This window comes from Asterias amurensis, chromosome 21 (genome assembly GCF_032118995.1).
Source record: "Asterias amurensis chromosome 21, ASM3211899v1".
Taxonomy (NCBI): domain Eukaryota; kingdom Metazoa; phylum Echinodermata; class Asteroidea; order Forcipulatida; family Asteriidae; genus Asterias; species Asterias amurensis.
In genome coordinates, this window is record NC_092668.1 from 14,901,068 (window position 1) to 14,917,051 (window position 15,984).

At 38.5% G+C, this 15,984-nt stretch overlaps 3 protein-coding genes across 4 annotated transcripts; 2 read left to right on the top strand and 1 right to left on the bottom strand.

The window, feature by feature from the left end:
- The first annotated feature begins 45 nt into the window (after positions 1 to 45).
- On the top strand, positions 46 to 7,282 carry LOC139953249 (calcium uptake protein 1, mitochondrial-like). Its single transcript, XM_071952720.1, has 12 exons — positions 46 to 101; positions 340 to 536; positions 950 to 1,082; positions 1,217 to 1,379; positions 1,544 to 1,581; positions 2,482 to 2,593; positions 2,900 to 2,982; positions 3,402 to 3,599; positions 4,241 to 4,390; positions 4,828 to 4,936; positions 5,410 to 5,499; positions 5,811 to 7,282. Exons 2-12 carry the CDS (start codon positions 364 to 366, stop codon positions 5,966 to 5,968), a joined length of 1,407 nt encoding a protein of 468 aa, XP_071808821.1. The 5' UTR covers positions 46 to 101; positions 340 to 363; the 3' UTR covers positions 5,969 to 7,282.
- A 365-nt stretch (positions 7,283 to 7,647) lies between these two features.
- Positions 7,648 to 12,326, top strand: LOC139952886 (phenazine biosynthesis-like domain-containing protein 1). Of its 2 annotated transcripts, none has more exons than XM_071952168.1 (8): positions 7,648 to 7,802; positions 8,378 to 8,462; positions 8,797 to 9,005; positions 9,215 to 9,244; positions 9,590 to 9,678; positions 9,947 to 10,140; positions 10,412 to 10,474; positions 11,293 to 12,326. In XM_071952168.1, exons 1-8 carry the CDS (start codon positions 7,674 to 7,676, stop codon positions 11,403 to 11,405), a joined length of 912 nt encoding a protein of 303 aa, XP_071808269.1. In that variant the 5' UTR covers positions 7,648 to 7,673; the 3' UTR covers positions 11,406 to 12,326. The 2 variants fall into 2 exon arrangements, with proteins under 2 accessions (XP_071808269.1, XP_071808267.1); XM_071952166.1 differs by having other exon boundaries at positions 7,662 to 7,802; positions 8,370 to 8,462.
- LOC139952887 (fatty acid-binding protein, intestinal-like) lies at positions 12,085 to 14,795 on the bottom strand. Its single transcript, XM_071952169.1, has 3 exons — positions 14,698 to 14,795; positions 13,107 to 13,328; positions 12,085 to 12,477 (listed from the first exon to the last, which is right to left on the bottom strand). Exons 2-3 carry the CDS (start codon positions 13,303 to 13,305, stop codon positions 12,278 to 12,280), a joined length of 399 nt encoding a protein of 132 aa, XP_071808270.1. The 5' UTR covers positions 13,306 to 13,328; positions 14,698 to 14,795; the 3' UTR covers positions 12,085 to 12,277.
- Positions 14,796 to 15,984: the final 1,189 nt, after the last annotated feature.

Sequence of the window (15,984 nt, forward strand, 5' to 3'; positions counted from 1 at the left end):
TACTATGTGTAGTAAACCTAATTTTGAAAAGGGTACCATTTAACAAAGTACAGAAGAGAGAAATGCACACTTTCGACGGGTTGTGGTGATGTTTTGATCAGGTAAAATTCACCCTTTTAACTTTCTAACAACGGAATTGAAATGTTTGTTATACACAATGTACGTTTGATGGTTTTTCATTGTGTATTCTGAGGGTATTTCATGTGCGTAGATGGTTTTCTTGCTTATTTATAATGGTGATATTTTGTAACCGAAAATATAGTTGTAAAATTTACTTTTATTTTTTTTAGCTCATCATTAAATGTTGTTTCAGTCGTATAATCTTTATTGATGGATTAGGTGAAGTGACGGTTTCCAAACAGGATGTTCAGATCTGTAGCACGACGGACCCTTCAAGTCCTCGTTCAGCAGCGATGGAGGACCCTGTCAAGTGCGCCCCCTAGTGTCGTCATCCAGTCTCCATCTCGTATGAAACACATCTTGTCCCTCTTTGGGGGCGGGGCTGGTGTGGTTACCGCAGCGATCATGTGGGAAAGGTTAGCACTTTAGGGCGTGCCTGATGATTGTGACTGATTTCGTGAAAGTTTAGGACTCAAGGGTCAGGGAGGATACCAGTTAAAGGGGGCGGGGTCGAGGTTGGGGAGGTGATGAGTGGGGTTGCGTCCGATAAAACTGGGCATGCTGGATGTGAATTCTTTTATACCGAAAAAAATCAACAAAGCAGAGAGTTGGTAACCCGAGTGTAAGACTTGGCGAAACTGGACTGAAGACTTGCTCTAAAAAAGATTTGCCAAGAAAGATTTAGACTTGCCCGGAAAAGACTTGGAATAGATGACAGATAATCAGCAATACTTACAAATATTGTGAATGCTGTTCCATTGATCTCTGTTTTCTTTGAGGTTTAAAACGTTTTATTTAATGTACTGATGAATACTATTTTGGTTCTCAGGGCACAGACAATTCATGCCCAAGAGGTGCAGAAATCAGAAGAAGATGTTGCCATGGCATCAGAGGACCAGAGTGTTGAGGAAGGAGAAGAAGTTGAGAAGAAAAAGAAAGGACCTGGATTCAGAGATAGAAAGGTAAACCCTAACTTTAAGAAGCTTAATCTCGCTTTTACCAGAAAGATGTAAAAGAAACATAAATATGAATAATGTGTCGCATCTGTAAAGCAGAGAACAATAATATATTTTAATATTTTTTTTATGTCATGAAGATTATCGAGTATGAAAATCGCATCCGCGCCTACTCAACTCCAGACAAGATATTCCGCTACTTTGCCACGTTGAAAGTTTTCACGGATGACGGTATTTCAGAAATCTTTATGACGGCAGAAGATTTCATACGAAGCATCACTCCAGACGAGAAACAGCCAGAAGGTGAGACTTTCTTTATAAGTTTTAATCAAGGATTAACTCTTACAAACTTCAGTCACCACTGGGCTTGAACTAAGGGGGAGAATTCACAAGACTGCTGGGATTGTTGCCAAGAATGTTAATAACTTTCAGTTATAACCATATATTTGTTCTCTTTTTGTTAAAAGGACTTGGACTAGATCAGTTCAAGAGAGTAGAAGCAAAGGTATGTGGAAAGTTGTAGAATTCTAATTTTATTTCAGACCATGAAATTGGTGTTTGGTGAATGTAAAAGTTCAGTTTGTAAAAGATTCTTAGTAGGGTGCGTTCAGACAAGGTACTAAAGTTGGTTTAACTCATGGTTCAACTCGATTGAGTTCAACTCAGTGTGTCTGAACGGATCTAAAGTTAGTCCGAATTGAGTTCAACCCACAAAAGATAAACCGTCCAGGGAGGGGGTTTATCTTTAGACCGCTTCGGGTTTATCTTTTAACACTGTGTGTGGACAGAATAGAAAAGACCACATCCGGTTTAACTCACAACATGCGACCCATTGACCTCCGTAATCATTACGTAAACACACGGTGACCAATGTACAGGACAATAAACAGGAAGTTAGAGTAACGGGGTCGCGTTTTCTTTGACCTCTTAAAACCAAAGATAAACCGGATCGGGTTTAACTCAGTGCTGTCTGAACGCAAAGGGGTTTTATTTTTACAATCACCCCCTGCTGCTCGTAAAAGTTAAACCGGTTCGGTCTAACTTAGTACGCTGTCTGAACATACCCACTATGTATCTGATCTCACTGGGGATAATCTATATATCATCCTGCAATATGATTTCATATTTCTGACCATTCAATATCATCTACTGTGGTTTTGAATGATAGATGCACTAAGCCAGCCGGTAATATGATGTTTTGTGGTGAATGCATCTATACACTGCTGCATAGAACCATTGTAGTTGGTTTCAAATGATTGGTCAAGTTACTGGACAATGTAGGAGGTTGATGACAAAAATCATTTCTTTCCACTTATATTTCCAGAGAAGTACTGACATAGTTAGTTCTTTGTAACTGAAGAAAGAACGAACTGATTTTCTTTAAATTCTTTTCTGTGTTGTGTAGAAACTAAACTTGAAGAACCAGAAGTTTGGAGAGGATAGTATATTTGGGATGTTGGGCGAGTGCGGATTGATCTCCTTTGCTGACTACATGTTTCTCATCACAGTCTTGTCAAGTAAGTTTGTTTTAAAAGCAGTGGTTATATTTTACAATTGATGCCAACAATCAGTATTGTTTTCTGTTGTGCACAAAATTTGCTGCAAAATTGCGTGAAATGTGACCAGGCTTAAGACATTTACAACTTGGCTGCTGGAACTCAAGTCCAATGAACTAGACAGCTTGGCTACGGATCTTGCTACAAATCACATCAGAATATCTGAAACTTGTAATTTTACTTAATGTTTGATATAGTGTGTAAAAATGTTAGATTGTTTTCCAGTTGTTTTTTTTTTACCATAATTTTGTATGTTTTATTTGATAGCTCCCGAGAGACATTTTGAGATAGCTTTTCGTCTCTTCGACATCAACGGGGATGGTGATGTTTCTTATGATGAATTCCAACAGGTGAGGATTGAGGAAATCTTCATAACATGATTTTAGAAATACACTTCATGAAGTATTTATGGAGGTTGTTTCAACCAACAGCCACTGGGATTCTTGCAACAGTCACTGTGACTTCCTGTGTGATTATTTTCACTCAAACATTTTAAGCAATGAAATATTATTGTTATCAATGAAACTACAGCGTCTTGTAAAGACACTCACATGGTCTTTAGCACTTGTGTGTACAGTTAAGTTTTCAATTGATAGTTCTTGAAAAATGGTCCATTGGGGCACCAAGGCCAAGACCAGGGGCAACAGAGGTCATTGCCACCGTGTCCTGCGTGAAATTCCAGGCTCACACACCTCAGTGCTGAGATCAATAGAGGCAGCTATTCAGTCTATTTAATAACTTCATATTTCCCCAATTTTCTCACTTGTAGGTGACGGATGTCATCAGAGCTCAAACAGCAACAGGAAAGAAACATCGTGATCGTAAGACCACTGGAAACACTCTGAACAAACCCTTCAACAGCTCTCTCGACACTTTCTTCTTTGGCCCAAACCTGGACAAGAAGTTGACTTTTGAATCCTTCGGTAAATTTCACAAACATCTGAAGGAGGAGATTCTGAAAATGGAGGTAGGTCAACCCGTGGAGGTAGAAACCATGGTCAACCTGTGCCTTTTCTTCAAAGTGGTGCCAAAATTTAACAATTTCACTAGAAAGAATTATAACGAGCATTTATAATGAGTCTTGAGAGAAGTTTTGAACAGAGCTAGTGATGGAGAAAGTTAAACATGATCCGACAAGCTGTTCCATAATGAGGGGGCAGCAGAAGTAAACGCTCGTTCACCTTGTGATGTTTTGGCCAGGGGTTAAAATCTCAAAGACTGGCGGTAAAAAAGATAGGGTTGGAGTCTTTCTGAGAGATATGGTGGTGCAGTGCCTTTTGATGAGTGATAGACATATGCAAGGATCTTGAAAATAATTCTGTCCTTCGTGGGTAGCCAAAGTATCAGGATGGGTGTGATGTTTGCTAACATCAGGGCCCAACTTCATGAAGCCTGTAAGCATAACAACTGGTGAAGCACAGAAAATGTAAGCACAGAAATCGATTACCAACCAAAGTTCCATAAAGTTAACATTGTTGAAATTGGTGCCCCACTCAGTTTATGCTCAGCATAGAAATTTGCTAAGTAGAATTTTCTGCTAAACAGCTTGATGAAATTGGGCCCTGGAAGCAGAAAGTGACTTCATACTGCATTTTCTCTCTTTTACAGTTTGAACGCTATGAGCCGATCAATGGTAAAATCACTGAGCTGAACCTGGCTAACTTCCTCCTGGTCTACGCCGATCAGATTCCAAAACCAAGAAAATTAAGGATGAGGAAGAGGGTCAAGAAGAAGTTTGCCGAAGATGCAAAGGGACATGTAAGTATCTTTACTTTTCAACTTTGACCTCTACGTTTCTCAGATTTGCTTAAAGGGATTGTAAATAAATCTTTATGAAGCCCAAAATGGACACAGGAAAGTGCCAAAAATTGTGCCTTACTAAAAATTTGTTGAGATCTGACATTTTTGCAAGGAATGCCTCATGCAAGATGGGATAGGATTTCATCAACACAATGATATGGTAATGGTTGTACAGAAATGCAGAGTGCCTTGTGGAACTCGGTATTTCATAATTATTTAGGACTTCTTTTTTTGTAAAGCCCCTTTTATAGGCTTTATTGACCCAATGCATGTCATCACAATAATCTTGGTTGTGCCATTTCAAGAGATTGTCCCAAATGTCATACAGTGTAGTAGTGGGTGATTTATGCAAGGTGGTATTTACACATTTACTGTCTTTGTATTGTTGACTTCAGGGAATCACACTGCAGGAGTTTATGGACCTTCAGCGTTTTCTGAGTAGCATACATGATGTGGATACAGCGTTATCGTTTTACCATGTGGCTGGTGCAGCTATTGATCAAGGTAAGCAACTCACTCTGTGGAATTATGGTCTGTTTCTGTGCTTTTATGACGTGTCATGGCTAAGAGCACCAGATTCAAGCTCTGGTGTTTGATCGGCAGAGTGTGGGTCCGAGTCCCGGTTGTGACACTTGTGTCCTTCAGCAAGACATTTAACGTTGATTGCTTTGTAAAATTGGGGAGGTAGTGCTTTCTGCTCTACCAGCCAGGCTTCAGATGGATGATACCCAAGCCTACATACGCATGGACTGTAAAGGGGGTAACCCTGTTTCAGCCCCAGGAGTAGGTGGCACAGCCACTGGAAAAATAGTTGATTGTAGCCCACTCCTTGAAATGGCCTTCAGGCCTTGTGTGTCTGGCGACTTGCATACAAAAGTAAAGAAATAAACCTTTTAAAAACCCAAAGCTTTTGTCCTTCAAGCTCTCGATATTCAGACTGTTTTCATTTATTGGTACTTCCATCCATCTTTGAACAGAAACCTTGAAGCATGTTGGGAACATGGTTGCACATGTACAGCTGACAGACAGGGTACTAGACATTGTATTTACCCTCTTTGATGAAAATGGTGAGTGAGGTTTCATTTTTCAGAAATACATTACCTTGACGTTTACTTTAACCAATGATAACTGCACATTTATTTATGACCAATCAGAGGCCTTCCTCTTGGTATGTCATAACAATGCACCCACTTGAATCTATCTATCTTTTCTGATTTAATAAATACAACAATTGTTTGGTAGTGTTGTTGAGAAACACTCTCACTTGAAAGAGGATCAGCCCTGACTAAGTATCTCAGAAGGAGTGTAGATGAACACACAATATATACAAAATCTCTGAACTAACACAATTTATTTTACTTTTGTTTTTATTTCCTAGATGATGGGAAGTTAAGCAACAAGGAATTCGTAGGAGTTGTCAAAAACCGAATACAGAGAGGACTGGACAAGTCTAAGGAGCTGGGCCTCTCACGCATTTTGGATGCAATGTGGAAATGTGCCAGGAAAACACAGATATTCCCAAGTACTGGGAGCTAGTCTATTCTGGTTACAATGTTCTATATTATCTTACTTGAATTTTACTGCTCATCAACTAACTTAAAGCATTCTCTGAGGCTTCTAAGCTAAAAACTCCATCTTCAGCAGTTGGAATAGATATTATGCTTAATCACATGAGGGCGCTATCTGGTGATAAAACTGTAAATCCTCAAGCAATAGTGTTACGACCTTGAAAAAAAAGCCAACTATGAAAGTTTAGGATTTGACTCACTAAGTCAATTAAGCTTCTGGAAATAATGAAATCAAATTTAGTTGTAAAAACAAAGAAACAACGCTGAAGTATATCGTTAATAGAATTGAGCCTTCACGAAAGACTCTGCTAGGGTTAAAACATTAGGCCATTGACCATTTTTTGCAGTTTTAAAAGTACTTTGAAACTTGAAAATGAAGGATGTACATTTAAGAAAACAAAGCGGAGATAGAAGTCACAAACTCTTTCTGTTTTTTATGTAGCTCTCTGAATGATTTTGGTCAGTGAACTTGTGAAAGTTAACTAGTTTCTAGTCAGAGTCACCAAGATATGCCCTGGGTAACTAACTGTAGAGGGGAACTTACAATAAACTGGTTATTTTGCAATAGAAACCTAAACTGTAAATATTATTTGTTTGTCACTTCAATCTCAATTTATCATTCTTATATGACTTTTAAAAACCAGTCATATTCTCATAATCAGTAAGAAAGTCATGACAATTATAAATTGAACTAATTCATAAATAAGACTTTCTTGTTTTGTTTCTTTCAATGTCCCTTTATGCTTTTATATTTATCTCCAAAAGTCATGGTTAGTTTTTTGTTTATTGGATAGGATTGTTTATACAAAACATACAAATAACACTTACAAAATGTAAAAAACATACAATTTAACCAGTTTCCTGAAGTTGTACCTTTTTGGTAAAACAGTGAATGGAATTTTTTTTCTTCTTCAGATTTGCTTACTTTTTCAAAATGGAATTGGCCTTGCCCTCTCAAAGATGAAAGTCCAGACATGATATAGAGGATATGTTTGGATTATATTGGTAGCTTACACTTGTACAGAGTACCGCAAACCTTAATTTATTATATTGTTTACAATAATTCATACATTCTACCGCTAGGTTATTTATGTAAAATACACTCTTGGATATTTTAATTGTTATCCTTAGGAAGTTACAATTAATTAAACAGCTTTTTTCAATTTGATGTAATAATATTTCTGTCAAATTTGACCAAAATGATGAGGTTTTAAGTGTATGTTGAAGGAACTACAATGTTCATTGTGGTAATATACCATGCTGTGAATAAAATATTGAAATATTGACCATCAAAAATGTGTACCTTGTACAAGAAAAGAAGCATTGATATCCCCCCCCCCCCCAACAGCAACAACAACCCCTCCAGCAATAATAATAGTAATGTGTAAGGTTAGGGGATGAGAGAGATAATTTGCTTTACAAAAGTTCAAGTTGTTATTTCCAGAGAAGATTTTTTATAGAACTTAGATTTTTGTTTACACCACTCAACACCCTGCCCTTTAACAACAGTTATAAACGTATGACCCGCCCCCTCCAGAAAAAAAAGTAAATAAAAGTGAAGACCGCCCTCAAGTTTGAGGGCGCTCTTCAAAAATTTGCCCTGCTTGATCGACGACGAGGGCGCGCTCTTCAAAAATTTGCCCGGCGCTTAGAAGTAAAAAGTTAAGTCTGAAATGGCAGCCGAAAAGTTTGGACATTTTGCTGTTTCTGGACAAGAAGGACGGTTACCAATGGTAACAGTGGATGCATTCACCGATATACCGTTTGCTGGAAACCCAGCTGCTATCTGCCTGCTAAATGAGGTAAGGGAGCAGTGTTTGTTTGAGGTCATGTTTTTTCTTTCTACTAAAGAATCTAAATGTTGGCGTTTAGAAAATAGTGATATAGTCCAAGACTAAATCAAACTTTAAAAGCACCGAGCATAAACTTTATCATCCTACATACATAGAGCAAGTCACGACTTATAAATTGTGAGCTTAACTTTAATTATATTAATAAGTTTTAGGTAGCAAACACAACAGAGGAATGAAATCAAAATGGTGTACTTCCCAAAAAGCAAAGACTGAATGAAAGAGAAAGTGAATTGACAATGAATAATGATGGGGGGGGGGGGGGGGGCATGAGTGAGACTTGCTGCTGGAAATTTAGAGTACTAGGTAGTCCTTACTAAGCAAGTTGGCCTGTAAGTATTAGTATTAAGGCTAAATCATGTGCTTTTGTTAATTCACTCTGACCTGACTCGTCACGTGGAGTCATGATTCATGATGTACATCAAATAATCTAGAAAACGATGAATTTAAACTTGTCTGTGACTACTGGAGCAATTTTTTTCTTGTTGTTACATTTTTTATTGATTTTTGTCTACTTAGGATATTAGGATAAGATGAAAATTGCAGCCGAGATGAATCTATCAGAGACGGCTTATTTACAGACAGTCCAACCGGAAGAATCATTTCAGAATGGTAAATACAAGAGTCGATCATAATGTAGCTTTCGTAAAGTTGGGGAAGTAGTGGTTTTTGCTCAACCAGCCAGGCTTCTAATGGATGATACCCTAGCCTACATCCGTGTGGACTGTAAATGGGGTAACCCTGTTTCAGCCCTAGGAGTAGGTGGCAACAACCCCTGGAAACATAGTTGAATTGTACCCCACACCTTGAAGTGGCCTTCAGGCTTTGTGTGTCTTGCCCCAAAATGTGTGTGAATGCTCTGCGCACCGGGGCGTGTTACTAGATGTGCATTCATTTGACGTAATGGTTTACAGTTGCCTATTAATATCCTTTTTCTTTCATACAGCAAGTCGGGTGAAGATTCGTTGGTTTACTCCCACCAATGAGGTCAATCTTTGTGGCCATGCGACCCTAGCATCTGCAGCAGCCTTGTTTAACGTCGTTGGTAACAGGTGCGATTCCATCAGGTTTCAGTCCAAGAGTGGGGAGCTGATAGCGAGTCGAGAAGGGAAGTCCATCGGCTTGGATTTCCCTCTAAATAAACCATCAAAAGAGGTATTCATTCAGACTTTCTCAAATACTTTTCCATAAATTTGCCAGTAAAGAACGTAACCACAACATTTTTGACTAAAATCCTTTTCTGCCCTCTGTTGCCCTACGGCTGACACAACTGCACCGGATTGAATCCCTACAAAAGTTGGACCGTATAGTAAAGTTTGAGCTAAAAAACATTTATATTTTTTATTTTCTCTTGGTTTGTTTAGGATGAGGCACCTCTATCAGAATTAATTCAGGTAAGTTTCCTTCAAATAAACTATCAATCATGAAATTTTGTTTGGTCCAATTTTTCTGGTATACTTTTGTTTAACCCTAACTCCTTGAGTAAGTTACTTAAAACGTTGCTCAATAAACAAAAACCTCATCTCCCATTTTGATGCCTTGGCTAAAAATTCACAATGCACTTAGGACAAGTTGTCAGTATCACCTTCATTTTATGACATCACACTTCTCTTAGCAATTAGTTTTGGGTCAATTTAAACTGCCACATATCAGTTTAGTATAACCCCAAGTTCAATAGAATCAGACTGGACTGGTGGTTGAATATTTGAAAATGACAACTTTTCTCAATTTGTGTACAGGTAACCATTGGTGACTATAAACCCCAAGAAGTTTTTTATTCTGAAACAACTAAAAAACTGCTGCTTAGACTTTCGGACTCTGAGACAAGGTACTAGAACTTGTAAGTGTTTAGAATGAGAATTGTTACTTTTGCCGTTAAATGTTGGCAAGTAGTATGCTATATGATCTTATAAACTAAATTTTTTTCATGCTACAAGGGGAATGTAAATGTGCCTATGGGTTTGGAAGGGGGTCGCTTAGCAGTCATATAAATCAAATTCTGCTTAGGGAGAATAGTTGGGTATCAAGTGCCTTCATTTCAAACGAGAGCAACCGGTCCTTAACATAGTTATGTATTATTTTCTCCTATTCTACAGAGACACTTTGGAGAGTCTGAAACCAGACTGTACAGCCATGATGGCTGCCCCTAATGCTTCTCATGTACGGGGTGTTATAGTGACACTGAAGGGTAACCGTGACAACGGTGCCGTGGATGCAGAAGACAGACAGTATGATTTCATCTCCAGGTATTTTTCTCCGTGGAACGGTATCCCAGAAGACCCTGTTACAGGTTAGTTGATCCAGACACTGGAAAAGTTTAGATAACCTTGTTGTATAAATATAATGTTGTGACAGAACCGTCTTGTGCACAGAGGTCATCATGATGATATCCCCTTGAACAAAGAACTTGACCATAATTTGCTTCTCTCACCCTCACCATATGTAAGGCTCGATCATTTCTCACATGGACATCCCTGCCAGTTTTAAATGTTGACTTAAGACCCCGTCACCTACTCTTTTATTCCCTTATTAAAAAGATGTTCACTGTATCTTTTGTTCAGGTTCTGCACACACTGTTTTAGCTGGTTACTGGGCAGAGAAACTGAGCAAGAAAGAACTTTATGGTAAGATTTCAAATTGATCTTATTTGATACTTTCTTAATGTTTAAAATGGAAGTAGTAGTGGCCTACAGTTGACATGTAAGCTACTGTTGATCTCAGTTGAGTGAGATGAAGCAATGTTTTCATCGTGAAATGTAAACGTAGATTACATCGTTCTCTGAAAATGATTCAGATTTTGCTTTTGCTGAGTAGGATTGAGTTCTCATTCTCATCGAGTATGATTGAGATACATTTAGTTGTATACAATACTGAGTAGGATTAAAACTCACCACTGAGTTTCATAGGGTTTTGGATCTCACTTTAATTTTGGTAGAATTCTGACTGATTGCCGTGTAGGGTAAGAGATCTCACTATCACAAAATGCGACTAGGGTCTAGGGTCTCACTCTCACCAACACTCAGTAAGATTAGGGTCTCACCAAGCTAGGATGCCGCTGATCTAACTCATCGAGTAAGATTTGCTTTTCACCATAATCTGAGTTAGTTTGGAATATCAGTACAGATAATTGGGATCGAGATTTGATATTTTTAGCCGAGTAGGACAAAAAACTTATGGTTGAGTAGGTTTGACATTTGAGATTCACCATAGCTGATTAGGACTGAGAACTCACTTTCATTGATAAGGATACATTTCTGTATCAAACAATCAATGAGGTCAAATTGATCTCGCCATGTTGATAGGAACAAATTTGTCTACTACTGCTACTTGATGTTTTGTGTGTGAAGTTGATACTCTGCAACTTAATTGGTGACATTTTTGTTCAAGAGCGCCCTCTACTGACAACCCAAGTCATGATTGTCAAATGATTGTGTTTTAACAGCTCGTCAGCGTTCCAAGAGGGGTGGTGATATTGAGATGAGGGTACGGGATGACGGGCGCGTTGATCTACTTGGACGAGCTACGGTTGTACTTCAGGGTGAAATTGCTATTTAGGACATCACTCCCTTGCTTTGGTTATTTGGCTTGCCTCAACAAGTGTTAAGGCCCAGTCACACAGGCCCCGATAATGAGAACGAAAACGATAACGATAAAAATAAAAATGCACGCCCTCGATTGGTTGAATGACGTGGGCGTTTTCTGCAAGGAGCAATTCAACCAATCGCGAGCTTGCATTTTTATCGTTATCGTTTTCATTCTCGTTATCGGGGCCTGTGTGACCGGGCCTTTAGAAGTATAAAGGCCGACTTCGAATGGACTGCTGTGGTGTCGGCGTTGGTCTTGGCATTGGTCTTGGCCTCAGAGACTCAGAACTTGGACTTGGCTTTGGGCTTCGGAGGTCGTGTACTTGACTACAACACTAGTGGTTATGATGACCATAGTCACTCATTGAATACATTCTGTTATACAAAGACGGTTGTAGGACTCTTTTTTTTAACCAACATTGGGGTTGAGACGGGAGCACCCCCTTTCAGAACCCCTCCCCCCAAGTACAATCAAGAACCTGCTCCAAAGATTGGTTCCTTACACCAAAAAGCCCCCAAATCTATGCCCGTGCCCCTGTTTGCAAAACTCTAGTTGTGCCACTGTTAAGTTTTGATCTGAAATATAATTAGTCAGTAGTTAAAAGAGAAACATCCGACTGAGTCAATAATTATTTGACTAAAACACATGATTCATTGATACATGTACAAAAATGTGTGATTTATTTCAACGTTTCAAACTTCCTATACAGCTTCATGAGATATACAGTTATATAGTTAATGAGTGAAAGGACTTGTGTAATTTTTTACATGATTTTATAATATAATAAAACCTTTATCATTTTGTACTGATCATAAATGTTCGACTGCAGTTGTTGATGATGTTTATGCCTTGTTGAAGAATCTTGTTGCCTTGGTTCCCATAATGTCAAAACTCATGACTAGTTGACCTCCAACAATCTCACGGGTCGCTGTCCCGTTTCCACCAGACCCTTTGAGGACGAGCTTATCTCCCTCCCAGCAAGGTGTGGCTTTAACCTCAACCCCTCGGAGGGCCTTGATGTCTGGGTCGGAAAACTCAACACCTGAAGAAAAGAAAATACAATCATAGTTATTAATTAGAATAATAGTAATAATAATTGTTGTGAAGGTAGTGCAATCTGTTCTACCAGGGAGGGTCCTTGTGGATGATACCCATGCCAACATCTGAAGGAAGGGGGTAACCCTGTTTCAGCCCTAGGAGTAAGTGGCAATGAGCCCCTGGTGGCAGTTAAGTAGCCCTCACCTGTGGCCTTGTGATGTTACGTGATCTTTCATAAAAACATTTATAACATTTTAAAGTAGGATTTTAAACTTTGCTTGATGGAATGCCATCTTAGTAGGATTTGCTATGGAAACCATCTCTCTGTGCAAGTTGAGGTAATACTTAGAATTTGAGACATCATGGCCAACTGATTAAAACAATAAATTGTTACACTGCAAGTTGTTTTTAGATTACCAAAACTCATAAAGACCTTAAACGATTGTCAAGGCCCTTTAAAGATTGTACTGTAGTGTGTTGGTACTCATAAATAGAAGTTTAACAAGGAGACCCGAGGGGGTGGAAGTAATTTTAAATGAACTTCAAGAAACTTAAATTAAGATTCTTTATGAAATTCCTTGTTTTTCCAAGACAAGAATAAATCTGGAAATCACAATAGATTGTTACACTCACCAATTGTGAACTTAGCCTCACGGCAGTTGCCATCGGCAGCGGTTGTCTTGACAGTGAAGTCATCTCCACTTTGGGTGATCTCTACGGTAGAGGAGGGGTCAGTAGGGCGCTTCTCAGCCGGTACCTTAAGAAGGTCTAATAGAGCATCCATACCATCTCCGCTGGCATACACCCACTTTCCGCTCAAGTCACAAGGCATGTTGGTTGAGATGAGTTGGGTAACTGTAAAGAGAGGAAGGATTGTTTTGAGTTAAGTAAAACCACTATCACACAGTAAATTGTGTTTGGGATGCGAATGTGACTTAAGACCAATGGAATGAAAGCCATTTCATACGTCTCTCGAGGTCATTTGAAAAGGACGAGGTAGTTAGAATATTATCGATTGATGTTTACGATAATTGCAAGATGGAAACCTATATATAGAAACAGAAGAATCCAAGCATCCACAAAAATGACAACTCGGAACTAGAATAGCAAGAAGGGGAAACTAATAGTAATAACATGAGAAGGGCTTCACCCAGTGGACAAACACTGCCTGATGATAAACTATATAATTTGTGTTGCCATGGTAAAACAGACAATAACAAGCAATATATATATATATGTGTATTCTAATGAATTGTCACATTCTATAAGATTATCTTAATGTTGACATAATGACTGAAAGTAAACAGCGCACCTTTGATATATTAGTTTGCCTTCGCGCCGAGGGGATTTGTATACAGTTGCGAGTTGACAGAACAAACAGAATGTCATTATGGTGATTTTATTGCGAAGATCGGGCACAAGATTAAATGTATCTTTGAGCTAAGTGGAGGGAGTGTTTGTTTACCCATTGGCCCTTGGGTTTATCGAGTCTTTGCTTTTGTTTTGGAGTTATAAAACAACTGGTAACTTCTTAAAATTCTGAACAACCCGAATGAAGTGTTACATTTCACGGAAAAGGGTTCATCAAGAAAATGTCTTTTTACAAAAAAAAAATTCAGGAGAATGAAACTTGATGTAGAGTCTTCACTCCTGTAATCCAATTTCTCGCATTATTTCAAACAGTTTTACTTGTAGCAAATATCATTGTATACCCATACTCTACTGCGGTAAATACTTTAAACTGGAAGTGTTAACAAGTAGGCTTATCAAACAACACATCTTGCCAGATCAGAACTTCTCCAAATGTACATTTGTTCTACCTCCATGGTTTAATTCAACTTTGAAACAATACGACGTAACAAGACGACAAAACATGCCAACTGGTAAACCAAACAACTGGTAAACTGCAGTTCCAAGGTTTGGGTTACTACTTCGACCCCCATGGGTTATCGGACATGCAATAAGAACAAGAAGAAATAGAACCTTGCTTGGAAAAGAGCAAATAATATTGCACAAGGCACAGTAAAAGGAGGACGGAAGCTCGAGGGAAATACACCATCAAAGAGTGGACAGGAGCTGAGAGTTTGCCTAACTAGAGGGCAGAGAGGCATTGGTGCCGAACACCTGAGGGTATAAGGAATTGATGAAAATGAATCCTGTGAAAGGCTTTATCTTTAAAAGTGTACAGAGAAAGAAACAACATATCAAGAATTCGGTATCTTACCTTTCGTAGGGAAGAAAGAGTAGTCAGTTGACGAGATCCTTTCAAGATGTTTGGCTGGAGAGAGATGCTCCTGAATGCCCAATCTACTCCTTCTTATAAGCTACACCCTCAAGCTTCCGACCAATCAGAACCCAGCATGTCACCACGCCCCGTGTTCTGATTGGCTACCGGTGAAGATAAGAGATGGAATTATGACTTTAACCTCCCTCTGTTGGTGACACAGTTATTAGTGACACGATGACCTCTGTCGTGTGTGTATTTTCACTCTGAGTTCCTTTTTGAATACACGTACAAAGTTCGCAATATGTGTTACAGTGTTACGTAATAAACGTATATTTTTAAAAATACGACCATCGTAAAACACTGACATTTATTGGCAATAAACTGCAGGGAGGTTTTTCGTCACAATTCAAGTCTGGTTCTTGAAATGGTTACAGCAAACAGCTAACAAATATATGTCTGCCTCAACAACCTGCTCATTACTGTTTTTTTGTTGGAACAGATGTTTTTTCATAATATCTAACTTTTTACACGCACCACAACACCAATTTGTTAATATATCATCCACAGAATAGGTGTTCGCGATTCAGTGAAAACAAAAACTATATGGTTGATGTTTTACCAGGAATTTTGCTCACATTATTCATAGGCTAATTCATGTTTTAATTGCTGCAAATTGTGTATGGGAGTTGTGTTAGTCTTCAGATTACGCATGGATTTGAGCTTTTGGTTGGATATATTCTGTCCTCAAATATCAACTCTTCAGTTTGTCTTTAAAGCCTCCTTCGTGTTAATTTTGTTCATGTTTCTTTCGAAGAACATGAAAGTCTAAAGCATTGCATTGGAAGGTACTGTTGGTATAAACATAATTTCTAAAGTCGAAACAACTTCCTGAACATTCTTAATCGAAAGCTTTGCATTATGTATCAGGTTGATGTTTGTCAGGGAGTGTAAATTTATCGCAGTCTAATTCCTGTTTCGATTGCTAAAATCAAAGAAACAATTATGTTTGGTGATGGGAAGAGCTGGATGGGGCCTTTAGTGACAGATAGTCTGAACGTATCATTATTAAGCTCGAGTGCTCCATGTTGAAACTATATTGACATCAACTCTTTAGGTTGCATTTTCCATTTATCAAGGATTTTGCACAAAAGTGCTTCTTCAAAACGGAGCCTTGCTTATTTTTTAATGTTTACTAAAACAATGTACAGATTGATACATTCAACAAACTTACATCCAGAGCTAAAAAAAAAAACTTGGCACTCATTTTATACAAAGAATTATCCT

Bases quoted from the DNA above. Each gene is read 5' to 3' on its own strand.
- LOC139953249 (XM_071952720.1), top strand. From the start codon at position 364: ATGTTCAGATCTGTAGCACGACGGACCCTTCAAGTCCTCGTTCAGCAG. The intron at 1,380-1,543 runs GTGAGACTTTCT...TTTTGTTAAAAG, and splicing joins AGACGAGAAACAGCCAGAAG to GACTTGGACTAGATCAGTTC. The intron at 1,582-2,481 runs GTATGTGGAAAG...TGTGTTGTGTAG, and splicing joins TCAAGAGAGTAGAAGCAAAG to AAACTAAACTTGAAGAACCA.
- LOC139952886 (XM_071952168.1), top strand. From the start codon at position 7,674: ATGGCAGCCGAAAAGTTTGGACATTTTGCTGTTTCTGGACAAGAAGGA. The intron at 7,803-8,377 runs GTAAGGGAGCAG...TTAGGATATTAG, and splicing joins CTATCTGCCTGCTAAATGAG to GATAAGATGAAAATTGCAGC. The intron at 8,463-8,796 runs GTAAATACAAGA...TCTTTCATACAG, and splicing joins GGAAGAATCATTTCAGAATG to CAAGTCGGGTGAAGATTCGT.
- LOC139952887 (XM_071952169.1), bottom strand. From the start codon at position 13,305: ATGCCTTGTGACTTGAGCGGAAAGTGGGTGTATGCCAGCGGAGATGGT. The intron at 12,478-13,106 runs GTGAGTGTAACA...TCTTTTCTTCAG, and splicing joins TGAGGCTAAGTTCACAATTG to GTGTTGAGTTTTCCGACCCA.